At 37.2% G+C, this 15,140-nt stretch overlaps 1 protein-coding gene across 1 annotated transcript in view; it reads right to left on the reverse strand.

Annotated features, from left to right (window-relative positions):
- Positions 1–5,849: 5,849 nt before the first annotated feature.
- JHY (junctional cadherin complex regulator) overlaps positions 5,850–15,140 on the reverse strand; it is a 114,147-nt gene continuing 104,856 nt past the window's right edge. The window contains exons 7-8 of the mRNA XM_043996665.1: positions 10,322–10,450; positions 5,850–6,375 (exon numbers count right to left, since the gene is read on the reverse strand). Of these exons, the coding sequence (XP_043852600.1) occupies positions 6,169–6,375; positions 10,322–10,450 (336 nt within the window). The 3' untranslated portion in view covers positions 5,850–6,168. The remainder of the gene's footprint in view (positions 6,376–10,321; positions 10,451–15,140) is intronic.

Raw genomic sequence — 15,140 nt, forward strand, 5'->3', positions numbered from 1 at the left:
TAGTATTCCATTACATTCATATACCACAGCTTGTTAAGCTATTCCCCAATTGATGGGCATCTCTCCATTTCCAATTCTTTGCCACCACAAAAAGAGCTTATGATCTCTTTGGGGTACAGACCCAGTAGTGTTACTGGGTCAAAGGGTAGGCACAATTTTATAGCTCTTTGGGTTCCAAATTAATCTCCAGGATGGACCAAACATTTTTTCAAATAATTCCTGGCTAATAATAGATTTCAAAATTATAATTCTTACTCATTATCTCACCCCTAATAGGTGATAAGAGATAGCATAGTTTAATGGAAAGAGAGGTTTCTGAGGCATATGACCTAAGTTTGTATCTTAGCTCTGATGTTTACTAACTGTGTGTTTCTAAGGAAGTCACTTCACCTTTAATTTACTTATCTGTAAAACAGTGACAATAATAGTGACATAACACTTCACAGAGTTGAGTTAAGGGTACAGGGTGGTTCAAGGGACTACTTAAATTTGATCTTCAGGGTGGTAAACTTTTGTTTGGGATTTTGATTCATGAACTCCGAGTGAGGCACAGGAAGCAGCATGTACTAGGAAAGCCAAACTATCACCACCACCTTCACCATCATCTTTCCTCAGACATTGACAGTGACAACGCAGAAACCTGAATGCAAGAGTCCTGGGAATAGCAGTGTCCTCTCAAACTACCAGACCTGCTTCCAGCCCAGTTCCCACAGTCACTATTGAAGGGAAAAATCATGATGGATATGAAGCTCACTATCTTCATTAACCCCTGGAACAAATATTGACCAACTGCCACCAAGAGGTAGATTGGCACAGGAGACCTGTTCCCCTTCTCCCTACTCACCTCCCCCAGCATTCCTGCCACAAGTTCAGACCTTACAGCCATCATCTGGGGAGATAACTCCTCTGGAGAAGGGGCCAGACATACCCGCCAAATGCCAGTCACATACAGAGTAGGCAAACCCACCTAGACACCCTGAGGGAGAGACAGCATGTGCCAGGAAAACCAAACTATCACCACTACCACCACCACCACCACCACCACCACCACCATTTTGACCACCTTGTCTCTTCAGCCCCTGATGGAGACAGCCCAGGATCCCGAACCCTAAAACCTTGGAAATAGCAACACAGACCACCGCCTTCAAACATCATCCTGAGGAGCAATTCCTATCAACATGCAGCATGACCACTGTTTCTGCAGGTGCTGTAAAACCCCAGCTATTGAAAAACCATAAAAAAGTTTTTGCCACCCAAATCTTTGGAGCTGTTATATGGTTCAGCATCAGAAGCTGGTATGATTTTACCAGTGGAAGTTACATTAAATAAGAGATATTAACATGTGCTTTGTCACTGCCCCCTAAGGGCTATGATACTTTTCCATCTGACTTGTGGTTGAAATCTTCCATATGTACTGTCTGTCTCCTTCATTGGCATATGAGCTCCTTGAGAGCAGAAATTGTCTTATTTTTCTATTTATCCTCAGAGCTTAGCACAGTGCTTTGCACACAGTAAGTACTTAATAAATACTTCATTCATTTATTCATTCATTCAATCATCCATTTATTCATTCATTTGTTCATTCATCTTCAGATGGAAGTGGTTGATATAACCCCAGCACCTCCTGCAGGACTGATGCTGGATATTATGGGAGGAGCTGTCCCTTTGCATTGGCCTATAAAAGGGAGTTAAAAGATCTGGCTCTTTTCCCTTTTGGGAGAAGAGATCTGGGAGCACAGCAGAGCTAATTATGGACTCTAGTTCACAGCTGCCTTTGCCCAAGGCACATGGGAGCTACATGTGCTCTAACCTGTGTGCAGGGAGGGGAATTCTTGGCCCTAAACTTGAAGACCTCTCGACCACTCCACAGCTATGGAGAGGGGAACCGTGTGGTCTGAGAGAGTTTCTGAACTCTAGCTTCAGAGGAATGTTTAAAGTTCTTCAGGGATTATCTCTACAGCAATCCCAAGTTTGAGAGTTCCAGGATTTAGCCTTCTATCAGAGAAGAGGGAGTTTCTGAGAATTCTTAGAGTCCGTCTCTCTGGAAGAGATCTGCACACTCAGCCCTCTAAGTTGGAGAAATAGCAAGGGAATAAAGGTATGATAAGGAGGAATGAAGAACCAGGACTTTGAACTCTTATTACTCTGCTTAATTTGGACTTTAAGGATCCAGTGGGAAAGAAATTGTCCGTCCCACAACCTCGGTTTTCCTTCTCTTCTGAGTCGAATCCAAGTCCATTTAAACTGTATGCCTGTATGGATCTCTGTGGGGTGAGAGTGAGAGTCGTGAAAATGTTGGGATACTAGGCAACCTAAGGATGCTTCCCTTCTGACAGGACTCGAAGCCCTTGGAATAATAATATATGGTTCAGTGTCTGTATGCGTCTTTGTGGGGGTAAAAATGGAATTCATAGTAATGTCAGGGAGTCATCTGTCCAGCTACCCCTTCTGAGGGGAGTTTACCATTGGGTGGCACTATAAGTCCAGAGGACTTTAGGATTCTGCAAAAGTGGGACTCACCGAAGAGGAAAGAGAATTGTATTAGTTGTTTATGGATCATTGAAAATCCTTTATGTGTTTTGTGCATTTGTTTATGAGTGTCTGAGAATTCTTTGTGTTTTCTCTATCTTCTATGGGGTGGAATAAAGGCTGTCCCATACCTATTATTTGCATTGTTACCTTGAATGTGTGTATATTCAGTATATGCTTGAGTACTAGGTCTGGGTGCCCTTTTTTTCCCTACACTGGTGGAAATATAGTTATGAAATATATATGAGCAAGAGTGTGAGATTTCCCTGTATGTGGGCTAAAAGGTTTATTACTTAGCAGAGGAGGGAAGGGTTACATTCCATGATTGAACTCAGTCTGTATGAACTCAGAGCTGGAAGAAAAAGGGGAATGGGTTATATAAAGTGCTTTATAAACTTTAAAGCACTAGATAAATGTGAGCTATGTCAACCACCTACTTCCAAATGTCTTCACTATTACCCTGGAGAGTCTCTAACTTTTGGAGACTCAAACACTTCAAGGGTGCATGGGAGGCAGTTACAGTAATACTCAGAAAATTCTTCCAAATAACTGTTGTATGTTACTTCACAAGTCACTTAATATCTGTATCCATGTATGTATGCATGTTTGTATATATAGATATAGCATGTGTGTACACGCATACATACATACAAACACACATATGCACAGGGTGGGCCAAAAGTTACAAAGCGGTTTCAATATTTAATAACTCCTTTATTTGTTGTTTTTAATTTATAATACAATAGCATCATATACAGTATATAGGAAATAAATTTATATTACATGTGAATAATAAAATATAGCAAAAAATAAAGAAAAACAATTTTCAAAAATTATTGAAACATAATGCTTTTTGACCCACCGTGTGTGTGTCTTTCTCTCTCTGTGTAAAACAAATAAGTTGGAGTAAATTATTTCTAAGATCTCTCCTGGCTCTAAGATTCCAAAATCCTGACTTTGCATCTCCCTTTGTTAAACTACGTGTGGAAAAAAAAATCCTAGGAATAACTTTCTAGTTCCTCCTATTCTTTTCTTCTTGATCTGATTGCCATTTTGCCTCTAATGGCATGGTGGCTTTGGGAGGGAGGCATCTAGATTTCTGTGCAGCTTTTATTTCACACCAAGTTATATAAAAGGTTTCTGCGCCTTGAGGGCAAATCCAGAAATTGAACACATTTATAATAATGTAAAGGAAAACACAACTTTCCCTCTGCATAGAATTAATATTAAGCATAAGTAGATGTGGCCATGCATATCTAAACTTTCTACATAGGATCAAGCAAATTAAAGGAATCAGTAAAAACCGCTATTCTCCAATAATGGTTTATTTTAAGAGATGGAAAATTTACAGATGCATTTCAGGTGTAACAGGTAAATTAGTAAAGGTAATTATCAAAACTTTCATTCACTAAATGATCCAACTATGAGCAACTGTAAATTACTTAAGTTTGCCTAGAATCACCTTGGAAGCGATGGTGGTGGCATAAGAGCAAAAACAGTTGACATTGTTTTGAATTAGTTGAGATGTACAGATGCCTAAGAAAATTTATGTAACCAGATAAAGATGAGTCTTCCTGAAACCTGCCCCTCCTCCAATTTTTAAAAATTTCTGTTGATGTTCTACCATCTACCCAGTAGTTCAGGTTCAGAACCTTGAGGCCACTTTTATTTTTTCCCTTCCCCTTTCTTCCCCTTCCTCTCTCCTTCAACATCCCTGCCCCCATCCCAATCTATTTCAAGGTCCCATCAATTCAATTTCTACAATATCTCTTGCATCTGCCCCTTCATTTCCATGAACACTTCCACCACCTATCTGAGGTCCACATCACCTCTTCCCTGGACTATGACACTAGCCTCATTTCTTCTTCTAGTCTCAGTCTCCTGTCCAATCAATCCTCAAAAACAATAGTTTTGAGCTCTAAAGTTCAAAAGTGCACTTAAGATTTTGGGGATATCCTGTATAATCAAATCACACCCTTGCACTAGTAGCTCTATTGATTATAGATAGGCTAAAAGAAAAATTCCTTAAACTAGCATTTAAGGACCTCTATAATCTAAATCCATCTAACTTTTTTACTTCACATTCCTCCCCGCCAAACCCCATGTCTTCTGTCTCAGCCAAATTGGACTGGCCAAAGTTTCCCTAATCGTACCTGTAGTCTTTAACTACTGGTATTTACACAGATCATTTCCCATGCTTGAACAACCTCACTCTCTTCACCTTTGAAATTCTTTTTCTTGAAGACTTAGTTCAGATGTCATCTCCATGAAACCTCCCTGATTCCTCCTAGCTGAAAGGGATATTCTTCTTCTTTTTTTTTTTTTTAGTGAGGCAATTGGGGTTAAGTGACTTGCCCAGGGTCACACAGCTAGTAAGTGTTATGTGTCTGAGGCCGGATTTGAACTCAGGTACTCCTGACTCCAGGGCTGGTGCTCTATCCACTGCACCACCTAGCTGCCCAGGGATATTCTTCTTACAGCATTTTATCAGGCTTTCTCCTTTGCTCCTTGAAGATGTGGACTGTGTTGTTTTTCATCTTTTTTATTCCTAGCTGCTAATCTAGTGCCTGGCATCTAGTAGGTACTTAATAAATGCTCGTTGTATTGAAATGATTTTTTTCAAGTATATTTCTTTAGACATGACTGATTTCAGTTGGGTACTTCTGGGTCCACTCAGTTAAATCTAATAATATGCTTTACCTTGATGCTTTAAAAAAAATTTTTTTTTTTTTGGTGAGGCAATTGGGGTTAAGTGACTTGCCCAGGGTCACACAGCTAGTAAGTGTTGTGTCTGAGGCTGGATTTTGTGAGATTTAAAATTGGATATTAGAAACTGTTAATATTAGACATTATTACATAATCTTCTTCTGCTCTTTTGTGGCCAAACCAGGGAGGGTGGGAGGGTCCTTAAGATCCCTTTGTGGTTGCCAAACTGTGATGTTTAATCACAATTTGAACTCAGGTCCTCCTGACCCCAGGACCAGTGCTCTATCCACTGCACCACTTAGCTGCCCTCCTTGATGCTTTCTTAGAAGAGAACACTGAAATCTGCTCATCTTGAATTGGTACAACTAACTGTGCTCCCATTTCTGGATTTTTCCACAATAGACAGCTACACATATATGTTATATATGAAACTCCATCTATGATTTTCACAGTTTTGTGAAATGGTTCAAAATCTACTTGTGCTCAATTAGACCATGTAAATTTTATTGTGGGAGAAAAATGAAATTCTTTTAAAATATTTTCCTTAACAAGAAAGAGACAAAGTATAAGCAGAAAAATTTATTTCATATAACATCATTGGTGGCATTTTGTAAAACAAAAATATGCATATTTTTAAAAAACCAACCCAAACATCCAGTATTATCAAACTAAAAGGCTTTATTGTCTGGTCATTAGTCAGACCAAATTCTTACTGATTTGAAAAGTAAATGATTTCAATATGATTTCTGACCTAAAAGAAAGCAAATTATGGAACCACATAATATGGCTCTATATTTTTAATCCTATGGAAACACATATAGGCTGTATCCTGATTAAAATGAAAAGCAGTCACTGTCTACAGGGATGAGTTGGATTGGAGTTCCCTTTTTTCATCTACCTTGCCCCTATTAGGTCTTCATAAGGACACATTTTCTACACAATGTGAAGGACTTTGAAAGCAGCCACAGCCTGTTTTTCTCTTTCGTGTCTGCTCTGTAGCACTTCTAGCAATGAGATTTCAGGTAAATTCCTTTCTTCTCCAGAATAAGACTGATTTCTCTTTTGCTTCGATTCTTGATCATTCAGATTCGATGGCAAAACTGGTTTAGGTTTCGGAATTTTCCTAGCATATTCCAAAGCCTGAAAAGATGAAGATTAAAATTCATTTGAAAGGGAAAGTGAGACCAGACTGCCATCTATCAAGTCAATTTTAGAAAATAGCTATTTGTATTAGAAAAGAACTTTTTAGTAGTAACCTGTTCTTCCTCTCTCACACTCAAAATCATGTAAAAAATAGAGATCAAATTGAAAATGCACATAATTCAACATGATGCAACACAATTTAAACAAAATAAACTAAGCACAATACAATTCTGCGTAGGAAAAATGCACAGACCAAGATTGAATCACGTTTTCTTTTATTCTTGGAATGACCGCAGAATAAAATTCAGCTTCTTCAAAATGTCAGAGATGTGTACGTCTAATTTAGTCTGACATTCTCATTCAAACCAAGTTTCTTTTACAGAAATAGCAAGACCTTTTCATCTAAAAAAGACTGATTTCAGTTGGAAACTGAATGCATAATTGCAGGTCATGTAAAATATAGCCATGGTTATAAAAGCATTACTGTTCCTAGAGTACCAGAATTCCAGCAGCTTTTAGATACAGGAAATTACCTTCCTCTTCTACTTGGTGTGCTTCTGAGAAACATTCAGTCTGCTATCTGTAATTTTTAATTTTTGAGGTCAATGCTGAGAAAGATATTTCAATGTTTATAAAATTGTTGAATGAAATGTTAAAGCTTATCACAGTATCCAGCTTTAATATTTAATATTAACAAATACATAGTGGAATAACAACAACAACAACAACAACAACAATATCTTCAAGAGCTGAAATGAGCACAAACAGTATATTTAGGGTCAGCAATGGGGAAAAAACTCCCTAGCAAAATTCTAGATCTTTCAGTGTATGTCTAACATAATCACAAAACCCTTTTTGTTTGGCGGTATCAAGAAGTTTCATGGGAGGGAGAGAGAATATGAGCCTTGAGGTCAGGATAACTGGGGATCAAATACTACTTCTGACACATAATGGCTGTGTGACCCTGGGCAAGTCACTTCACTTCCTCAGGATCCCAGCCATTAGTTTAAGAGATGTGGAACTGTCACCCATCCACAGTGGTAAAGAAAGTTTCCTAACTGGAGGCTTCTCCACATGTTTGGATAAAAAATGTAATAGCACATATTGTATACACTATCATATACTATTGTAAAGATGTTATATAATAATTATAATGTGCTGTGCAACATAGCACAATAAACACAAAAAGGTGTTTTGTTGTTGTTCAGTCGTTTCAGTCATGTCTGATTCTTCATGACTCCATTTGGGGTTTTCTTGGCAAAGACACTGGAGTAGTTTGCCATTTCCCCCTCCAGCTCATTTTAAAGATGAGGAAACTGAGGCAAACAGCATTAAGTGACTTGCCCAGGGCCATACAGCTCATAAGTATCTGAAGCCAGATTTGAACTCAATCTTCCTGACTCCAGGCCCAACACTTTATCCCACTGCATCATATATTATCTTATTTGATAATAACAACCTTTTAATTTATGTAGAATAGGTAGTACAATTTCAATTTTAAAAATGAGGAAACTAATATTCAGAGAGGTCACAAAGCTAGTTAAATTGTAAAGGTGAGTTTGAACCTGGGTTTTCCAACTCTACATGCAAGGTTTCCATTGTGCTTAAGCCAATCAATCAATAAATCAACATTTGTAATGGGTTTTTTATGTGCCAGGGACTGTGCTAAGCACTAGGAATACAAAAAGAGGCAAAAGGGGGGCAGTTAGGTGGCGTAGTGGATAGAGCACCGGCCCTGGAGTCAGGAGTACCTGAGTTCAAATCCGTCCTCAGACACTTAACACTTACTAGCTGTGTGACCCTGGGCAAGTCACTTAATCCCAATTGCCTCACTAAAAAACAAAACAAAACAAAACAAAACCCCAAAAAGAGGCAAAAGAGAGTCCCAGCCGCCAGACCTTAAGGAGCTTACAATCTCAGGGAAGTCAACATGTCAACAAATATATACAAAACAAGCTATATATAGGATAAATAGCAAAAAATTAACAGGTTGAGGAAGGTTTCCTGTAGAAGGTGAGATTTTAATTGGGACTTAAGGGAAGCCAGGAAGGTCACTAGTTGGGGTGGAGGAGGGAAAATGTTCCAGGCATAGAGGACAGTGAGTAAAAATGCCAGAAACCAAGAGATGGATTGTCTTGTTCATGGAATATGAGGAGGACAGCATCACTGGATTGAAGAGTGGGTGTTGAGGAATAAGGTGTAAGAAAGGTAGGAGGGGACTAGGTTATGAAGGGCTCTGAATGCCAAACAGAACATTTTGTCTTTTCCCTGGAGGAAACAGGAAACCAATGGAGTTTTTTGAGTAGGGGGCTGACATGATCAGACATGTACTTTAGGAAAATCACTTTAGTGGCTGAATGGGGAGAAGGTTGAGACAGGCAGACCTACCAGTAGTTAGTGGGAAAGATAATACATTGTGTTTTGGACTTAATGAGTTTCAGACATCTAGTTGGCAGCCAGTTTGAGATGTCTGAAAGGCAGATGGAGATGGGAGATTGGAGATCAGCAAAGAGATTCACAAAGGAAAGGTAGATTTGATAACTGTCAGCATAGAGATGGTAATTAAATCCATGGGAGCTGATGAGATCACCAAGTGAAGAAGCACAGAGGGAGAAGGGAAGAGGACCCGGGGAGAACCCTGAGATACCTATGGCTAGAGGATGTAATCTGGAGGAGGCTCCAGTAAAGGAGACAGAGAAGGGGTGGTCAGAGAAGTAGGAGGAGAACCTGGAGGGAAGGGTGTCCTGAAAACCTAGAGAAGAGTATCAAACAGGAGAGAGTCATCAACAATGTCAAAGGCTGCAGAGAAGTCAAAGAGAATGGATTGAGAAAAAGCCATTGGATTTGTCAATTAAGAGATTATTAGCAACTTTTGGTGGAATAAGGTCAGAAGTCAGATTGTAAGAAGAGGAGAGTGAAAGGAAGTTACGTCTCCGGGAATTCCTTGTTAGACAATCTGAATAAATAACAGATTGAAAAAATAAAGTATCACCATGGAAACTTCATCAAGTGGACTGAGAACTTAAGGGGCTTAATTTAAAATTTTAAATATGACAGCCCTTAAAAGGAACATGAAGTACAAATTTCTAAAATCACCAGAGTATCAATTTGTTCCTCATTCAAAAGGTCTGACCTTACTGTCAAAATTGGGTGTTTTTATTAAGTTAGAGGACTGGGCTCCAAAGCCTTGTGACTTTATAATGCAAGTTTCACTAACTTCATAACTTGTGGTTGGATGACTACTGAGAGCAATAACGTTTTGTGTTTTATGAAGTCTTTTTTTTTTTCCCTTGGACAGGTACCTAAAGTATGTCCCTAAGATTTACCTAACCTGGGGGTTGAGGTAGGCAGAAACAAAAAGGTAATTCTTTCTAACATATGAACAAGAAATAATGAGAGGATTAATTTTTTAGTTTATATGTGGTGGGATCAGAGAATCAAAGTGCTAATCAATTAATCTAGAGATAGAAGGGCCTTTAATGATCACATAGTCTAACCCATTATTTTACAGATGAGGAAACTAACGTGATATAACCTTCTCTCATAAAAACACTTCCTTATCTTATTTTTTACATGTTATAAGCTGGAGGGGGGAAATGCTACATAGAAAAAATACACATAGAGAATTAAGCATAACGAACAAAGAACTAGGTGACAGGCTTAAGATAGCACTTTATGTCTGTTGAGTGCTAAATGTTATTTAATAATATTATGTTTTGTCTTTTGTTTTTTTGTTTTGTTTTGTTTTGTGGGGCAATGAAGGTTTAGTGACTTGCCCAGGGTCGCACAGAATAATATTATGTAATTACTTTAGAATGAGTGTTTCTTTGGTAGGGAAAAACTCCTAAAGTTTTAGTCCTCAAAAAGGGACAAAGGGGTCAAAATCTGATTTATGATTAAATCCTTGTTAGAGCCCAGATCCTGGTAAGAGAACTCATCTTACCTTCTGACGAGAAACGGAAGGTTTACTCTCCAGTTTTGCTGTTTGTGGTTTTGACCCAGAGGACAGAGATTTCATGTTGTATTCTTTAACTTGTTTTGCATATTCCTTCTGTTGCTTTAATTTTTTGATCTGTTCAAAGAAATAGATTTGTGATGAGATTCTGGTCTTTGGCACCATTAAATAAATACCAGACCTCCTTATTCTAAATTTATAGTAATTTCAGGCCTCAATGGATGATTAACTGTAGAGAAAAAAAAGTGTGATAGTAATGAAATAGTTAAATTAATTTTTCTTCTACAAGCAGGATCTTTCTCTGCTAGGCAGTATCCGTTCTGCAATAGCATATGCATGGTGTACTTAGCAGTGCATAATTCACATATATCCACTTCTCTGTTGCATTCACCCTATTTATTTTCTTTTTCTTCATTAAAGTATTTTATTATTTTCCAGTTACATGTAAAGATAGTTTTCAACATTTGTTTTTATAAGATTTCTAGTTTCAAATTTTTCTCCCTCCTTCCCATCCCTCCCCCCTCCCCAAGACAGCAAGTAATCTGATATAGGTTACATCCTATTTATTTTCAATTTTGTGTCTAACTTTAAACAATATGTTCTTTCTATGCTGTGTTTCCAATAGAAGAAAGAAGTAGATACACTTTACTCAGTTGGAAATGGTTTACTCTTAAGTGTCTTCTCTGTAGCCACTCTTAGAGATTTAATTCTAAAACATCAAATAAGATGAGCATTTCTATATACAAAGCATCACAGAGAGGTTTCAACATACAGTCACATATACCTTGCTTCTGTCTGCAAGTATGCAACAAACTCAACATGTTATTTCAAAGCCATCTTATTTAACTATGTTTTCTATTAACCTTTCTTCTATTCTTTTCTGTGCATTTTATTTTATTTTGTCCAAAGGAATGTTATATGGAAGGGAGTGATTATTTTTCTAGATGTAAACTCCATATTTAATTTTTTTTTACATTAAGAATGGTGATATGTACACTCTGGTTCTTTAGCCCTTTAGGAATGGAAATTAATCTTTTTATTACCTATAAAAATTAGTTTGCTAAGCAAATAATATGCATAAAGAGTTTCAAAGGAAATGTCAGGTCCATTCAGGGGTACAAATGCAACATTTTATGTAAAATAAAAGTGGTTTAAAAATCCTTCAAAGGCCCTGTATTTCTTTCTTTTTTCTTTTTCATTTTGGTAAACCAAATGCTAGCTCCTCTTCCTCACAACTCTCCTTCCTCCAAACTGAAAAACAAAACAAAACATCTATCAAATAAATACGCATTGTCAACAAAACAGATCCCCAGGTTGGCCATGTCCAGAAATATCTGTTCACTCTGAACCTTGAGTTCATTATCTCACTGAAGGAGGTAGCATGTTTCATCATAGGTCCTATGGAATTGTGGTTGGTCACTGCACCAATCAGAATTCTTTTTTTTTTTTTTTACAATTTATTTAATTAATAAATTATTATTATTATTATTATTTTGCGGGGCAATGGGGGTTAAGTGACTTGCCCAGGGTCACACAGCTAGTAAGTGTCAAGTGTCTGAGGCCGGATTTGAACTCAGGTACTCCTGAAACCAGGACTGGTACTCCATCCACTGCACCACCTAGCTGCCCCCCGGTCATTTCTTAAAGTACAATAATTTCCCTTACACTAATATACCATTTGTTTGGCTGTTACCCAATTAATGGGTACCCATATGAATATTCTGTTTTTTCTAATATAAAAAGAGCAGCTGCAAATATTTTGTACATATGGGTCTTTTTCATCTTTGATTTCCTTGGCACTATACACCTAATAACTATCTTGCTGGCTCAATGATAGTTTGGTAACTTTTCGAGTATACTTCCAAATTGTTCTCCAGAATGGCTGGACCAACTCATGGTACCACCAAGATTTGTCATTTTCCATTTTTTTGTCATTTTTGCCAATCTGATAGGTTTGAGGTACAACTTCAAAATTTTCAGTTGAATTTATCTAAATCTTAGTGATTTTGAGCATTTTTATATGTATATTAGTAGTTTGGATATCTTTCTTTGAGAACTGCCTATTAGTATCTTTTGACTATTATACTGTATTTGGGAATGACTCTTGTTCTATATTTAAATCAGTGCCTTATATATCTTAGATATGAAACCTTTATCAAAGAAACTTGCTACTAAGATTTTTTCCCCAGTTAGTTGTTTATACTCTGATGATTTTAACTGCATTAATTTTGTTTGTGCAAAGTATTTCTATTTTAGACAAATCAAAATATTCTATTTTTTTCCCTTGTGATTTCTCTGTCTCTTCTTTGGTCATGAACTTTTCTTGTTCATCCCATAGTTGCAATGGGTATATTCTTTCTTGCTGCTCTAATTTATATGACCCTTTATATCTGAGTCTTATTTCCATTTGGAACTTATCTTGGTATATGGTGTGAGACATTTGTCTAAACCCAATTTTTCTCTGAATGCATTGCAGTTTTCTCAGAAATTTTTGTTAGTGAGTCCTTGTCCCAGGATAAGTCTTTGGGTTTAGCAAATACTATATTACTATGAGTGTTTGCTTCTGCATATTGTGTACCTCATTTGTTCTACTGTCTTCGCTACTCTTTAGCCAGTACCAAAGAGTTTTGATGATTATAGTTTGAGATCTGATACTGGTGGGCCCTGTTCCATTCCATTCTTTTTCATTACCTTCCTTGATGTAATGTTCTTCCAGATGAATTTTATAAATTTCCTAGCTCTATAATGAAGTCCATTGGTGGTTTAATTGTGATGGAATTGAAGAAGTAAATTTACTTAGGGAGTATTGTTAGTTTTTATTATATTAGCTCAGCCTGACAATCAGAAACTAACAACCCCACAATTACTCAGTTGTATGCTTCTTTTTTTTTTTTTTGTGAGGCAGTTGGGGTTAAGTGACTTGCCCAGGGTCACACAGCTAGTAAGTGTCAAGTATCTGAGGCTGGATTTGAACTCAGGTCCTCCTGAATCCAGGGCCAGTGCTTTATCCACTGTGCCACCTAGCTGCCCCCAGGTGTATGCTTCTATAAAGAATGTTTTGTAGTTGTATAAATATATTTCCTCAATTATCATCTCTGTGCAGATGACTCTCAAACCTATTTATCCAGTTCCAAATTGTCACCTGAACTCCAGTCTTTCATCTCCAACCACCTCTTGGACATCCGGTACAGGAGCTTAAAAATTCATTATATTCATCCCTTACCTTAAACTCTCCCCTTTTTCTTACTTCCCTATTACTATTGAGGGTATCACCCTTCTTATAGTCACCTGGGCTTACAACCTAAGTATCATCCTTGATTCTTCACTCTTACCTCCTCACTACACAGAAGAGAACAAAAAAAAAAAACCACACTTAAAAGGAAGCACAGAAAAGCAGGATAGTTTTGAAAAGAATGTAATTTTTATTAGTTTTTTTAAAAAAGTAAACTGTGAAATGCTGTGAAAGAAAACATGGGAAATGGAAATTTTATGGTTTTATATTGAATCCTCTTTTTATGCTGTGCTGTGTACATGGAAATGCTCTTTTTTGGGGTCTTTTTATATTTAAGACTTCCCTCTCATTATTTAGTCTGGTGCTCTTCCTCAATCTTTTAATTTTTATTTTATTTTATTTTATTTTTTGCAGGGCAATGAGGGTTAAGTGACTTGCCCAGGGTCACACAACTAGTAAGTGTCAAGTGTCTGAGGCCAGATTTGAATTCAGGTCTTCCTGAGTCCAGGACCAGTGCTCTATCCACTGCGCCATCTAGCTGCCCCGCTCTTCCTCAATCTTTACTGGAGTAGTTCAAGAGACCAGGGCTGTACCATTTCGTCTCACGTAGCCATCTTGTCATCTAACAACCTACAACCACTATTTGTTTTGTTTTAAATAACTTTTGCTATTTTATATCACCACAATTTTCCCAAGTGTATTTCTTCCTCCCTTTCCTAGAGAGGCATCCTATGTAGCAAATAGTATTTTTTTAAAAGACAAAAAAGAAAAAGAGGAAAAAAATTAGCATAATTGATCAATAAATTGAAAAAGTCTGAAAATATATGTAATGTACAATACTTGCAGACCTTCTACCTCTGAAAAGGGATGGGGGGAAGTGTATAGGGAAATTTTCTTATCAATGGCCTCCTTGGAGGATAAGCCTAGTAATGGAATCTATCTCTGAATCAAAGGATTTGGATATCACTTTATCATAATTCCAAATTGCTTTCCAAAATGGCTGTATTGGTTTATAGCTCCACCAACAATGTTCTAGTATGTCTACCTTCCCACAATTCCTCCAATATGGAGTATTCACATCTTTTGTCATCTTTGCTATATGAAAGCATGCTTCAAATCATTAATATTAAAAGAGATGCAAAACAAAACAACCCTGAAGTTTCATCTCATACCCTGCAAATTGGCAAAGATGACAAAGGCTAGATAAGAAGCTGATCATATATCCAAAACATATAAACAACACATATGTGTATATGTAGAAGTATGCAATAAATTTAACTCTATATACATACATGTACATGTCATATACATATATGTTATCCATACATAAATATGTTTATTTGTTTGCTTATATAGCCAAAAGTGATTACCCACAAATTAGATGAGTGGTCAAAAGAACTAAAAGTTCTCAAAAAACATGATTCAATCTGTATTCATCAGTTCTTTTTCTGGGGATGGATAGCATTTTTCATATCAAGCCCTTCAGAGTTGTCCTGGAACACTGTATTGCTGAGAATAGCCAAGTCATATTGCTGTTACTTTATACACAGTACATTTCATTTTGCATCAGTTTAT

The sequence above is a fragment of the Dromiciops gliroides genome, chromosome 3 (assembly GCF_019393635.1).
Source record: "Dromiciops gliroides isolate mDroGli1 chromosome 3, mDroGli1.pri, whole genome shotgun sequence".
In the NCBI taxonomy this organism is placed as follows: Eukaryota; Metazoa; Chordata; class Mammalia; order Microbiotheria; family Microbiotheriidae; genus Dromiciops; species Dromiciops gliroides.